Source organism: Bombus vosnesenskii, unplaced genomic scaffold (genome assembly GCF_011952255.1).
Source record: "Bombus vosnesenskii isolate JDL3184/JDL3185 unplaced genomic scaffold, Bvos_JDL3184-5_v1.1 scf7180000013273, whole genome shotgun sequence".
NCBI lineage: Eukaryota > Metazoa > Arthropoda > Insecta > Hymenoptera > Apidae > Bombus > Bombus vosnesenskii.
The window spans coordinates 1,528,950-1,544,466 of NW_022882931.1; the positions used below are offsets into that span (position 1 = coordinate 1,528,950).

The following is a 15,517-nucleotide window of genomic DNA, read 5'->3' on the forward strand; positions in this document are numbered from 1 at the left end:
AAGGGATTTAAAATCGAGCGTTGGTACTCGCGTTAAGCGTTACTACTCATACTTTAGTAAAACGGCGCGTGAAAAGCGATCGTCAAAGGTAGATAGAGGCGGCTAGCGAAATAATCTCATCGATTTGCCTTGCGAAAGAAGCCACGGTGGTGCACGCTCGAATGACACGTTCATAAGGGAGTGAGAAGGCCGTGACATGGAATAGGATGGAAGGTAGGATCATCCTTTAAGACGACAGCTTTAATATCGAGTATCTTGGTGTACGTGTGTACAGGAGGAGCAGGTGGTAGCAATCGCGCTGGAGCTTTAAGAACCTAGGGGTGGAGGCTGGAGAACGCATTTCCCGTCGGATACTTGGATCAGCCGAAGAAGGAGGATCGCTTTCGAGGAAGCTTTCGTGCAACCTGTGCACGTTCTCCTTCTTCGTCAGTAACAGCAAGAAAGACTTAAAAGAGGACGGTGAGGATGAGGCAAGTAGTGGTATTGGAGCCGGCTGGCAGTGTTCTGGTGATCAGACAAACTTCCCTCGGTAGTAACGTTGCTACTAGTAACACCAATTCCAATGCTGGATCCAATAACGCTCACGAGACCCATGGGCTCGCCAATCACGCTGCTGTGTCCACGATTGCCTCCAATGATCACAATCAGAATCGTATCGTCGTCGTGCGCTCATCCTCCTCGACCTGCATGACCACCACGGTGAGTCGATTAATTCGTTTTATGGTTGGACCGAGTCAACTTGGATTTTCCTGTCGGGTAATGTTCCTCACCTAGGTATATAGGAACTTGTACCGGAAATCTCGAAGCAACTAAGCCGATCTCTTCTCACGTAGCTGTATTAGAATTAGCTGGATTTTGTTCTTCCTTTCTTTTTTTTTTTTTGCATCGAGTATATGTTGGTTTGTAAATGTTTTATTGTGATGACTAGAAAAGTTCTTGCGATGTAACAACAAGCTTCCACAGAAGACATCGAACATTTTTCACCAGGCTGACAATCATTCATCCGCGAACGGTAACAACATCAACATTAACGGGAACCTGAATGGAAATTCCGGGGCAATCGGTAGCAAAGCATCGACAAAGGTCGTGGTTGGTAGCGGAGGTTCCAAAGCGAACGAGAGAAACGATCATCTTAGGAACGATCACAAGAGCCAAGAAGGGATCGGTACCGGTGAATCGAACTCTGGATGTCGTCCAAGGACGAGCAAGGAAGCCGCTCACGAGAACGTCTCCTTAGACAGGAAACTCGATGGCGCGGATCCCATCTCCGGTAAGTACTTCCGCCATTACTTCCTTTTACCTTTGACAGACCAGCCGATCTTCCCGTGAATTATTTATTCCCCTATCGGCCATACTTCTTAGAAGGTAATAATTTACTTTGCTGTTTATGCACTGAAGGAGGAAACGATTTCATCGCTACTATTCTATGCTGTTACGATCGTCAGTTTCCACTCGATGACAAACGTTTATGAAGTTATGGCTTTATGTTCCTGCTTGCTATTGGAACGGTGCTCGTGCCATCAATCGTTTTATTCGTCGATTGATGGAAAAGGCTACGAGGTAATCGCGATTTTGGTTATAGTCGATCGATGTGCAATAGTCGAGCGAAAGTGCGTTGATTCGAGAGAAAATAGAACGCACAGTGTTTCCATTCAACGAACCGTTTCTTTGTGCGAGAGAACAAGTTCGATAAATGGAGACACGTATTCGCGAAACGATAATTTTTTGTTTTATTATTCTTTGAACGACTGTTCGCGACTCTTTTCCGCTCTCTTTGCCGATATTAGGAAACGCTATGGCCTAAAAGAATGTTACCAGCGTGGCACAGCTTTTTGCAACACGATAAAGCACTCTAATAAAAGTTTTCTAGCAAATTGGAGATCTCGTGACGATGTGCCTCGCTTTATGTATTGGTAGATTAATTAAAGAGATAAAACAAAGCGAAAGTTTGATGCATTTCAGAACACGAAGTACAATGTTAGATGTATTACGTTAACGTTATAAAATAGCATTGTGTACCAAGAATGCGTCGTTTGATGCGTGTGAGCCTCTATTTTTTCCACGAACCGCTTTATTATTTCAGCGTTCCTTTGGTTACTCGTCTCGTTTCAATAAACGAAGAGAACACGTTACGGTGAAAAATATTCTGCATTTTGTGCAGAACACCATCGAGTTTCATAGGACGAGCGCGCTCTTTAATTCTTCCCCTTTAAGACCCGCATTTAAATTTTAAACGAAGCTCATCGATCAAATTTCGCCCGGAATCAAAACTATTTAAGCCCGCATGAATTATACATAGTTTATATTAACTTCTACGACAGAAGAGAAACAATTACTCGAACCTCGTCTTAATGAATTTTTAACATCACAATGGGGGGTGGAGCGTGTTAAGTGTTTGTGTGTCGTTCTCTAACGAATTGTATGCATATATTTAACTACTTGTCAGGTCTGAAAATATCTCGCGCGCTCGCGGAAATAAAACGATATTTAATTACATTGCAAGTTATGTTATTTTTTTTTTCATTTCACGATTCGGTCGTATTTCAAGCGGAGTTTAGACCAAAGATCTTGCTGTTTTTATTACGCCAAGGTTGAGTTACTCGGAGCAGGAATCTGGTTAAACTTTTGAGAAAAAAAGATCCATTTCCGAGACCTCTTTGAAACTTTTTTTTTTATCCGACTTACGAGAGGCGCGCTATCACGGTCGTATAATTTTTCTTCTCTCTCCTCCTTCCTCTTCTCTTCTCTTCTCTTTTTTTCATCCTGAACTTCGACGTCACGTGTTCCATTCTTTCGTCGTCAAAAGCTGCCCCTTTTTATCGCTCCCTGAAGTGACTTGCTTGTTCCACGTTTCCAGAATTGAATATATGCACGCGGTATGCATATGCAGTCCCAGTTACACACAGTCGTTGAAATACAGTATGTACACGTAGCGTGACAGAAATATACGTACTCGTGTTCAATTCGTCTCGAAATATTTTCCATGATGCGTATTTGTGCATGAGTCAGCAGGCTGATTAGTAACAGACGATAACTATAAACAGGATATAAATTGTTGGAAAACGCGAGTAACATGCTACGAGCCTGTAAGGGGAAATAATTTAAATATTTCTGGTGCGAAAAATATCAGAGAGGTTTAGATGGCTCGATGAAATATACGAGGAGCTATTTTCATTTTCTAGTTACACGGTGCCGGCGCGGTGGATAGGGTGGTTGAAAAAATGTTTTGCTTCGAATCCACGCATGTATGTAGGTCTGTATAATGCTTTTACTGAAAGTAGGACGACCGTTTCGATCTTGAAACCACCCTCTTCTCGACTCGCTGGAATTTCACGATTCGATGCTTTTTTGAAACGTTTCAACGTCGCGCATATATACCGTTGTCGCGATCTTTTTGTAAAATATCCAATATAAAACAAAGCGTTCTTTCGCCTTCGATGCGAAAAGAGAACCAGATAAATGAGAAATAAATAGAAACAGTTCCATGAAAGTCGATATCGACGCGAGTTTCCATGTAATCGCGGCTTCATTATAGTTTTAGACTCTGGCATAAACTTTCTTCTAAGTGGCTTAGGCGTAAGTTTCCTTGAAAATTTTTATCGAGCGAAAGTGGCTATCGACGAGTTACGTCTGCAAAGTAGATTCAGACTTCCATACGTGTCCACTGTTTGCCTTACCCTAACGTATCGAACACATTCTGTTGTATAATAAGCGGTATATAAGCTTGAATTTTAAATAAGACCTTTAGGCGATCGCATTAAGTCTAATCAGCCAGCTCTATACTATGATTTTAATCGTCTTCCCGAACCAACAACTATATGCAATTTCTGTTACGAGGAATTCTATCTCCTTCCCGGAAACCATTGCTAAACAGGCTGTCTTCCTTATCGACTGGTGTCACAGTCCAGTGTGAACATTGTAGAACTTGAGTTTGCCACCCTCCATTGAAACAACCCCCCCGAAAGAACTGCACTCTCGCGGGTAAACTCCGCTGGGGATAATTCGTAGTTCCGGTAATATCCGCCAGAGCGGCGATTCTGTCACCTCTCCATACTTTTGCTTCATTTACGTAGGGGTAGGGCGACCTTACGATTTTTGTTCCCTCGAGCAAAAGGTCTTTCCACTATTTCTTCCCCCTTTATCGATTTTCCCCGGGATTTCGTTTCTGTGTTCGAAGGTCGAACTAGCCAGGCAATCGCGAGGATCTCGGATCGTAATTTCTCTGTTGGTAGACGACGTCTGATCGTCGAAATTTAGTGGTTCGTATCTAGAAATTACTATCCTCGTGCAAACGCCGGAATGCATCCCCCGAACAAGGCGTTGCTGGTTGGCTCTCCTGTACACATATATGCCTTATACAACGTCTCTTCTAGCCTATCCCCGACTATCCTGACCTATCCGAATCCTGCTGACTGGAGTAGGTATCGACCCCTCGAGGTGCAGGTACCAATCCTTCTTTTCCATCTGCCTGTCTCTTGTCTATCTTTTCCATTCGTCTTTTCTTCCACGAAATCCCGCTGGTGACCTTTCCAATTCTCTATCCTCTCGGTACCTTTAGTCTTCCTACGTGTTTTCCTTTTTGCCTTGCTGTTTCTCATGCTGTCCGTCTTCGTTCCTCCCTCGTTCATTTTCTCGAGGGGATCCTAATTCGGGACGTTGCGTTTAACGACTATAGGCTACGACTTAGTTGTTAAACGCGAGTCTCGTGGTCCCTGGCAAGAAGTACCGAAGCAACTCGACGAATCCGAGCACGAGCTCCTTCGGACCCGGCGATCTTATTGATTGTCTTAGCTTTCCTGCCGTCACGTTCTCTCTCTCTCTCTCTCTCTCCTTTTCCCTCTCTCTCCCTCTTTCACTTCGCCTGGTCTGCACGGGAATACTTGCACACATAAAGAGACGTTCTCGTTCTATTCTCTGTCCATCTCTGTTTGGCCCGCACTGGAATAGGTACACAGGAATTTTCTTTTTCCCTCTCCTTTCTCCTCTGTCTTTCTCCCTCCCTCCCTTTCTCTCTTCTATCTCACTCCCCCCCTCCTCTCTCACTCATTCTCAAAGACTCTCATTCTCCCAATCTTTCTCTCGTTTCTCTTGTTTCCTTCTCTTGGTGGCTCGAAGAGCTATCGTCGTTGCCGACTAACGACCGGCGACTTACGTGTCCGGCTAACTTTGCCTCGTGTTCGACGAAACGGAGAGGCGATCTACGTGATAAAGGAACAAGAGGGATAAAGGCCACGAGGGACGAAGGGGAGCCTGTAAGGCGAAGTGAAAAAGAGAAAGCATGGAATTGAAGGATGACCGAGGGAGAGGAACACAGTCGGCGAAAGAGAGGGGAAAGGGAGAGATAGTTGGACAGGAGCCTCTGCCAACGTTCTATTTAAAGCCGTGGGGGTAGCAGCAGCTAGCTGACTGGTAATTTACGAGCTTATACCAAAAAGTTGGACACCTTGGGGATGGCTCCGCACTTTGACACGTGACCTACTTTTATCGGGTTACGTAATTGATCGTCTCGCGCCTGCCCCGTTTGCGCTTGTGAAATCTACGAGACCGAACCCCCTTTCTCTTTCTTTCCTACCCTCTTTTCTAATTCCTCCCGTTGCTATTTTTTTTTTATTTTCCCCCGGCTCTCCTCCCTTTTTCCACGATTGTTACCTTGATCTTTCAACTTATTCCTTCGTTTCCATTTGTATTCTTGGTTGCTTCCTTCCGGGGGATCCAAACTTTTCCTTTTCTACGATCTTCTTCTTTCGTCCTGTTCTTTGATTGCTTTCAGGAACGTTTTTGCCTTCGTGCAACCTGCATCGAGATTTTTGTGGCCGATCGGTTGCATCGATTATGAAATGAAACATGCCTTCGGTCGTATATTTTCTGAAATAGTTTTAATCGAATTTTGGTAATTTAGCGTTGGCGAAATAACTCATAATAGGGGTGCATTATGCTTTTTAATTCAAATTACTTTTTCATTCTTTAAGGTCGTTACACACAGCGACGGGGGGATGAGCGGGCGACAGCTCTATTTATATCGCATTTAACACACGAGGAGACCTTTGGGTTATTAGCCCTTTCAGCTTTGCGTGCTGACCTAAATGACGTGCAATTTAAAATTCGTGCGATATATTGATCCTCGCAATGTTACCTCCATGCCGTGGATTTCTAACAGATTTAATTATTTTTATTTATTTTACTGAAAGCTATTAGGAAACTCGATGATTTATAACCGTTGTCCGTGTGCTCTCTCTCCGTGAAGTGCACCTTCTCTATCGGAATGTGAATGCAATTCTCAAAGCGGCGGTTATTCCACGTTCTTCTATGGCCAAAACGATAAATCTGTCGTAAACGAATACAGTTATATGTAACGTTCCATTTCGATGGCTAGTCAGGAATTATGGATCATACGAGTAAACTCGGCGCGATACCAAAAATTAGTTGGCGGTCCAGCTGTAGGAGACAATAGCGATCATCCCTGGCCATACGTTGGTCGCAAGCTCCGCAATCATGCACCTTATGCGTTCCAGTTTTGGCCTCGTGCTTCTCTAAAAATAAGCCACCGTTTCTATTTCCTTTGATCTCCTGCTTTCCCATTATTCCTCGCTACGTGATACAGACACGTAGACACATAGGTCGAAAGTTCGAGCACGTGTAGATCCACGCCGGGTTGTTTCATCGCGTGACGAAACATTCGATAGTAGGTGGAAAGAAAGAAGAAAGAAGAATGTGACGAAAGGGAGAACATTTTCATCCCATTAACAGAGTGACATCGTTATCGAGGACGAAAAACGTAAGCCCGTGGATTTATCGTAAAATAATAAACACGTCTGTTTATAAGTCGACACCGCGAGCAACGGGGTTGGTCGAGGATGAAGTTGTCCACAGATATCGCAGGTTTATTTCATTTCGTTATGTCCCTCGTTACGAGATCCGCTCAATTACCAGTTTCTGGATAAATTACGAGCTTATGCGAGAAAATGTACGACTCGAGCGAGTTGCGAGTGCCAGCAATCCGGTGCTCCACTGCACATGCTCCACACGTGTATCTGTGTAAACAGACCATACACGTTTCCAACAGCCTAATTCAGATCTAACGGGTTATAAACGTAAATTCACACGTACACAGTTTTGACGGCAGTTGTGTGCGTGAAAGTGCCGCTTAAATCCATATAAATTCGTGCCCATGAATCCATCCATTAATCAGATTCGCGATAGAGGGACTGGGGCCCGACGCCCGAGTGATTTCAAGCCTTCCCCGTCTCTCGTCTGCTCTCTTTTCGCCCCTTCTTTCTTTTTTTTTTTTGTCTTTTTTCTCGCCGATATCTATAGGAAGCCCACTTGCGAGGGGTCACTAGGAGATGGCAGCACTTCCATTAAAATTCGACGCGAACTTTCTGCGAGAATCCGATGTATGCTGTGTCATGCCCTGCTTATAGCTCTATATAGCCTAGCTTGCAAGTCTCTGCAAAGGTACGGCTGTCATTGTACGTGTGGAAAATACGTGTGTAGGCGCGAAGGCAGTCGGCTATAACCTACGACGAGTCGTAGGTTGTGAGTGGAATATGGTTTAGGGGGTTGGTAAAGGGGGATGGGGAGAGATTAGGGAGCTGCGTCTGTATGTGCCCAAACGGGCAAATCTGCTCAACATTTTTCTCCTCCCTTCTTTTTTTTCCCTCTCCCGAGGGTTCGTTCTTTTACATTTCTCTTTTTTCATTTTCAACTGTTCTCGATTTGTTAACTGGTAACACGTTCGATTGGGAGTCGTACCTTTTTCTCCCTTTTTGCCTTCGCTTGGAAGTTCCTACGTCGAGCGCAAATATTGATGGCAGCTCGAGGAAACTTCCCCATTGGCAGTGGGTAGAATGTCAGGTGTTCGATAAATGCTGAATCACTGCAATTTTGCATTTTTAAAGTCCTGCCCCTTCTGTCCTAGCCTATTTCTCGCAGACCACGCTGGAAACAGCGTGCACTATCCTCTTTCCTTTTCCTTTCTCTTTTTTTTTATCCCTCCCTTTCCTTCTTTTCCCTCCCTTCTTGATTTCCACGGCGTAAAGCCGATTTATCGTCGAATTCGGGCGAAGCGTTTCCTCGCTTGTCCCAGTTAAACTGGCTCGGCTAATTAAAAAGAAAAAAGGAAGGAAACGAGAGAAACAAAAAGACACGCAGGAAAATAGGAAAGTTGCTTCTCGCAGCCGCGAGTATCCGTCCATTCTTTTCTTTTTCACCCTATCCCGGGATAGCTTGCACCGCGAGCGGTTCTCGAGCGTTCCCGGGGCAAAAGCCAAAGCCGTGTAAATCCGACGAGGGAAAAAGCTTCCACCTTCTGGAAAAGCACGAACGAAAAGGGAGTCGTTAAACGCTCATATAGGAATTATCCTGCATGGCGTTGTAAATGCCGCAGGAGGTTGGATAACAATCGATTATCATGGCTCGACACGGAGCAACACTCTGTGTTTCCAGCGTGCAGGATGATCCTGCGTCGAGAACAGTAGGAGTAGGTAGAGAAATGTACGCTTAGGCATTAATTTGCATTCTCGGTAATCCTTAATTTACAACTCCGTCGGAGTTTTCCAGAGGGTAGCATCGGCGAGTTCTCCGTGGAATTGGCTCGGTGTGCACCCACACCTTGCCGGCCAGGAACACGTAGAAGAGGGCGGCTGTTCGGCGGTGGGGGTGACATAGTGGGGTGAAGTAAGTGGGGTAGTGGCAATGTGAGTAAAGTGGGGAGGTTGGATATTGAAGGTGCAGCTGAAGAGAGGTGGTTGAAGAGGGGTCGAGGTAGATAGAAGGAAAAGGGATTCGGTGAACAGGGGCTGTGGCTGGGGCTGGATAGTCGGACTGGTCTCGATGGTGGGGAATGAATGCTATGAAATGGCGGAATAGGAAAGGGGTAGGGGACAGTCGTGGAAGGACGAGAAGAGGGGCGATGGACGGAGGTCGAGAGTCGCGGGTTGGCTCACTCTGCGGCTCCCGCCGCTCGGGAGCAGACACGCGGGGCCAAAGACTAATTTGAACCTATTTTATTAACAAAACAAAAACATACATATTTGTAAATAACACTAAATAACACGAAATACACACGTCTCCTAAAAGTCTCTTTACCTACTCTAAAAAAGAAATTTCTTAGACCTCTGTAAAAACAAAAGAACAAACAAAGCGAACGCGGAACGCAAGCGACAAAGTAACTATTTCCAGCCCTTAAGCGAATCGTTACGAAGCCTATAACGCAAAAAAAGAGAGGAAGGATAAAAGGAGAAGAAATAGGAGAGAGGACACGCGAGGATAAGCGAGGGAGTAAAGAAAGGGAGATAGAAGGAAGGCCTATTTTCTGAAGCTCTACCACTGGTGGTATCGGCAGGAGAAAGGCGCGCGTGCGAGAAAGATAGAAAGAGTGATAGAGAGGAAAGAAGGGCGGAAGGAAAGGAAGGAAGGAAGGAAGGAAGGAAGGAAGGAAGGAAGGAAGGAAGAAAGGGAAGCAAGGAAGAGAAACGACGGAGGAAGCAAAGGATTGAACGCGGTAAAGGCGATCGTAAAACGCGTCAGCTGCGGGCGAATCTCTTTTTAAGTTCTCTCTGTACTGTGTGACCCTTACATTATTTTGTCCCTCCGATAGGGACAGGTTCAGTGTTGTAACTTAGGATATAAGAAGAATAAGAGCTCCTGGAACGCACAACAGAAAAAAGAAAGAGGAAGGAGAGTTGGAGAAAGAACGAGAACGAGACGAGTGTGTGTTTGATTTGAGAGGCGAGGACTCTAGCAGGAAGAAGGAAGCAAGGTCGAAGAGGTACAGAGAACTAACTAACTAGGAGATAGGGTGGACGAAAAAGGAGAGAAAGGAAAGAAGGTTTGTGAAAGAATTGTTCCGGGTTATTCGCGAGTATAGAATACAATGGGGCTCCAGGTTTTTATACTAGTACGAAGAAGCATTTAAAACAAACAGAGAAGGAGAGACAAAATTAAGAGTTATATTAGCAAGGAGAAGAAGGCGAAGATTCAAATCTTTATCGCGGTGTCATTTCCACGCGTTCGCCTCCACGTGTGTCGTCCATCAATCCGAGTACATCGCGTCGAGTAAAGTCAGCGACGTTCGTTGTGAATAATATTGTCTCTCTGTGACTCTTGATTTCTTTTCGATCAGCGGGCTGAAATTAAATTGACTTTCGAACCGAGGATAGGGATTATTTGAAACGGACAACCTGGCTCGCGTACACGATTCTTTGGGGGATATGTCCTGCCGTTCTAAGGGGAATCACCACCCACGTGCACGAGCCTCACGTAGAGGACAACGTCAAGCGAGTCGTGTTTCCATCCTAGAACCCGGCAGCAAGCTCTCCTGACAAAAAGAGTGCCGCCGTAGCTTGTCACGATCTAGAATCGCGAACACCGACCATTGTCGAGTCGCCATATCAGCCGCACACTCGTCCAAATTCACGAGGAGCCTGGGGATGCCTGCAAGAGCACAAAAACGATCGCGCTACGCGTACGTTCAAGGACGATGACGATCGGCCACGATCGGTAAGATCCAAGAAGCGGTCGCTCTGACGAGCGCCACGGAAATGGCGGGCTACAATCATTCGAATCCACAGCGTGTCGTCTATCACGCGACCTACCCGACGCCTCTCGCACCAAGTGAGTCCTTACGTTTCTTTCATACTACCAGGATTAGAAGGATATATTTCGATCGTCGTATATATACGTTACAACTCGACGACGAGGAGCTAAGAGCTTGATGCTGCGATTGCATTTTTATTTTAAATATGTCGTTATCCTCGCGATAATTGAACGACGCAATTCTAGACACTTTTACGGTGATGATTTTATTTTTTCTTCTTCTTCTGGCTTCCGCACTCGCTTTGAAATATTGTTGCTTTTTTCAATTTCCATATCGTTACGCTGGATGTTAGAAAAATGCAATATACGCAGAAGGTATCGGCAATAAATTACCAGACACCCGAGGAACTACAGCTGCACTGCCGGTGGTATCAATAACATCGTAGGCAAACCTGTGGCAGTAGACCGAAATATTTCATCCAACGAACAGCCGTTTCCTTAATGTCTTGGAACGTCAATACGCGTAATTTATTAGAACTACTCGTAACGTCAGGCAGTTTGCGTTTAGCGAGGATACACCGAGTTGTCCGTGAGTTAGAAATTGTTTCGTTCGTTTTCCAGGGACTGTGATGATATCGTTATATTTCACTTGTAATTTTTATCAACATAGTTCTAGATTGATAGCATCTAATGAAAACGTATTGCGTTATTCAGAAAATTAGAAAAGGGGAAAACTCTCCTTGGCACACCGCATTTTGTTTTCTTTTCGAATAAATTATGCGTTTTAAATCCCCCGGGAGGTAATACTATGCACGTGAAAAGTGCATTACTTTTAAAATTATTGTTCTCTTGCTCTCACACACGGGTTAGCTTACGATCGATAACAGCTTCGATCCGTTGCATATAAACATGACTAATAATATGTTATGCAAACGTCTAAGCTTTCGTCGAAATAAATATGCGAGCACGAATTACGATAACTCGCGTGATACCGGGAATAATCAGATTAGTGAACACTCGAATGATAAAATTAATCGAAAACTTACGTACATTATCGAGACCATTAGATTATTGAATCTCTTTGAATTTTCACAACTATTTCCCCCTCACCTAAAAATCTCGAATTATCGAGGACGCTTTTTCATCGTGTTCGTTGTCGTTCTGTTTAGATGGAGATCCGATAAAACTTCCGGAGAATTTGGAGACCTTGCCACGAGCTGAACATTTTCCAACTCAGAGGCACCGATGGAACACCAACGAGGTGAGTTGGTAAACGATTATTTTTAGCTTGAAATTCTATAAAACCACTCGATGCTTGAACTTTTTCGGGCGCCCATTAAGAACAGAGAAAAAGAAAAGACTAAACTATACGGCAAACTATATACTAGCGGAGAAAATGCAACGAGGTACGCGAGCGAAAAAGAGGAGCGGGTTAAAAAAAAGATAATGTCTCGGTCGAATTCTAACAAAAGAGCGTACAGTTTCCTAGCAGCGCCAACTGGATATACATTTACACGGCATTTCAGTAGGCACAACTGGAAAGTAAATAGCGACGTCGCAACGCCGTTGGTGGCTCGTACGTAGCGTCGGTGGTTAGAGAGGATAGATGCTGTCCGTCCGTGTGCAAGCTCACATCAGTGTGCAGGAGTGCACATACCAACACGTGGAGCACCGTGCACTCGTAGGTGTACCGATGTAGTCCACTGCTACTCTGACCCCGGTCGGCCTCCGATCAATAGCTGGAGCCAGCTAGAGAGCTCAGCCGAGCCGAGTTGAGTTTTCAGTTCCGTCGAGTCGAACCGAATTGCGAGCCCGTGTTTGCCCCATTGCTATCCTTCATCGACGATAACTCTCCTTTCATTCGTTCCTCTCTTCGTCTATTTTTCATCCGATCTTTCGTTCTCGGTGTTTCCCCTCTTACTCCTCTTTTCTTTCAAGAATCACCCTCCGAATAGGCAAAATAGCGAACACAAAGGTAGCGACGATTCGATAAACTAACGTCGAATCTTCCGGTCATGTTTGCTTCTTGATATCGCGGCTGAGATTCATCTCGTGGCCTAGGATTATGGAAAGTAAAAGTATCGATCACAAAGTTTGATTTGCTCGTCGAGAGGAATTTCGGCTTGTTTTGAAACGATCGAGGGATCTGGTCGTTGAAGCGTGCAAGTTGCCTCTTCTTTCGCTTATCTATTGCGGTGTAATATGCATCGCTAATGAGGTCAACTCGAGCGCTGCATCATCCTTTTATATTAGCTATCGTTTGAATTTTCACGTTGACGTAACTTTGACGTGAAATTATTAGTATCATAAATATGAACGAGTCGTGGCGTTATAGGGTCTCTTGGAAATTCGAAGCGGGAACAAAGTATCGCTATTAATATTACGTCAATTCATTTCCCTCTCGATCTTTTTTCCGTCTTTCTCTTTTCTTTTTTCACTTACCTCGGGAGAACCGCGGAATGGATGAAAGCCAGGCACATTAGCGATTCATGCTCGCGAAACTATTCATAGGATGAAGTTCTTAGGAAGTTAACGTAGCAACTTTTTGTAACACGAGAAAGTTTATACCATCTTGCATGCAGTCGAAATCCCTTACCGGGCGACACCCGCCGTGATCTTGTTTTCTCGCCTTGCTTCCTCCTCACCCATTTACCCTGGTTCCCGTGTTGCTTTCGTCCCTACTTCAACGCCATTTCTCTCTACTGCTCTGACAGCATACGTGAGTACGTCAGAGTGCTCATCATCATCGGACTTTGCATCCTCTTTCATTTTTCATGGCTGAGCATTGAGAATTTCACGAATAATATATACTGGAACGAGATAAATGGAGCGCGGTAAACTTGCAGTCTACTTTTGATTGCACGGCAACTCCGGGCAAAGATTAACTAACCAACGGGTCAACTAGTTGGAAATGGAAATTCAGTTTATTCGATTGACGTAGCAAAGAGCCCATTGTTCAGACCGTTGCCGGGGTTGAATTTTTATTGACCCGTTGCCAAATTCTAAGTTGTTATTGGAGACAGGTCGCAATCAAGTCTAAATTTCAAACGAGCATAAAAGTCGAGCTCTACGTTCTGTTCTGTACCGAAGCGAATCAATTTCGTTCTCGCTGCTAGAATTCTTCCGGCGAAACTTTCCCTATTAACTTTTTTAATAGCCCCGATTATACAGGACTGGAATTTATTGCCCAGAAAATAGAGAGACGTATGTAGCCTCAGGTTGCTTCATCGATTTTTTCCCTCCCAACAACGTCGCCAGGCTTTACGTATTCTCGTTTTCCCCTCGCATCCAAATCGATGTCTGATAACTTCCCAAGATTTCTGTCGTGCTCATTCCACTCTTCCTATCGTTGCCTGATGAAATCCCATTTGTAACGGAGCATAGAACGCGGTGAATATATTCCGGCAAGCAGAATTATAGTAATAATTTTTAACACATACCTATATAGCAGAGAAGTAACATCGTTTGTTTTGCACTTCTGCCATCGGTAATGAGATTTAATGACGTTGATTTATTAACTGGTAACCGACCACAAAGAGAAATAAGTATTTGAAATCTGGAACACGAAATAATACGTGGATCTCTTACGTTTATCCGTGAATTAGAACGTCACTGATTGTTCTACTTACGTGATTTATAATATCGTACGTGATATTACTGCTCTTTCGTTTGTTCGAGATTCGCGTTATCCTATATCTAATGGCTTGCAAAATTATTTGAATGCTTATGGAAATATCTTATACACTAACATTCTGTGGTTTTATTACATTATTTAGATTAGATTACCGCGATGACACACTGTGATTGTCACGATTGAACTGCGAATATTCGTGCATTTATCAGAAGAATAAATAAGCAAAGTATATATACAAAATATCAGAAGTAAATATAGTAGAAGTACATATTATTAAATTTAGGAAATAAAGCGTTTTTTCATTCAAGGCTCGTTTATCTGTCGTATCTGCATTTTTAATAATATGAATTTGCATAAACATCTGCAGTCTAATAACATAGCAAGTGTTATACTTTCACAAAATTGTATATACGATAGAGCTGCGCCTAACTTTTTAACTGTGACTTTTTTCCTTTCCAATGAAATTCGTTTTTGTAACATTCCGGATTACAGTTGGATTTTTCGGTTTACGTTGGTGCCGGTGCCTTCGTTAGTTTTCTGCGATAACATTTCGTTTAATTGATGAGCATACGGAACCGCACGGACTATCTGTAAGCGGAAATCGATCCGAAAACAATGTTTCTGTTTGCTTATTGATTTCCGATTGCAGCAGAGTATAAATGCATTGAATAGCTACAGTTTACCTGGCTACACAATGACAGTCGGCGCAATTAAACGTTAGTTTGCACTGCCAGTAATGCAATTTCCGCTTCGACCGTTTTTCAGTAAATTGTATTTGGACGTAACACCGAAATTGATTTCGGCAAATACGACTATTATTATTGTGAAGTTAATATTTGCTTATTTCCGACTGCGTTCGTTACAAACTTGCTGATTTTCAAGCTTTCACGCGAAATCAAGAAAAATTATTTACCAGCTTTTGATCATCGTTCATCTGATTTCAAGAGAAAATACTCATTGCCTTTTATTTGGAGCGCTACAAAGGATCCAGGAAATTGTCTAATTTTTCGAAGTAATCAGTACGTGTGGGCCTCATCAGTTGTAATTTTTCAGATTACATGGCGGACAAAACAAAGTTTTAAAATCGATACGCTGTGAATTTTTTTTTTTTAAGTAACTATCGCATTAAACATTTTCTATGATACTGATAATAGTCGTCCATTTTGTTATATATATTATATTTATTCATCGCACTTATCTCATAAATAAAAATCAATTTTTTTTTAAATTCCAATATTTCTCTATCTTTATTTTATAAACTTCTTTAGGTCTGCCACTGTATTTCGGTTTAGACCACCGTGAGAACTGAATTCCGAATCGAACGATGTCGCGGTTTCGAGAGAATGT

The 15,517-nt window shown here is 43.5% G+C and overlaps 1 protein-coding gene across 6 annotated transcripts in view; it reads left to right on the top strand.

Moving 5' to 3' along the window:
• Nucleotides 1–15,517, top strand: part of LOC117231775 (calmodulin-binding transcription activator 2) — a 40,451-nt gene that overhangs the window by 9,354 nt on the left and 15,580 nt on the right. For 5 of the 6 annotated variants that reach the window (XM_033490509.1, XM_033490508.1, XM_033490510.1 and 2 more), the window contains 3 exons: nt 275–699; nt 988–1,270; nt 11,706–11,797. In XM_033490509.1, the coding sequence (XP_033346400.1) occupies nt 466–699; nt 988–1,270; nt 11,706–11,797 (609 nt within the window). In that variant the 5' untranslated portion in view covers nt 275–465. Of the gene's footprint in view, nt 1–274; nt 700–987; nt 1,271–8,922; nt 10,615–11,705; nt 11,798–15,517 lie in introns of those variants that run through there. The other variant, XM_033490515.1, reaches the window with a different exon arrangement.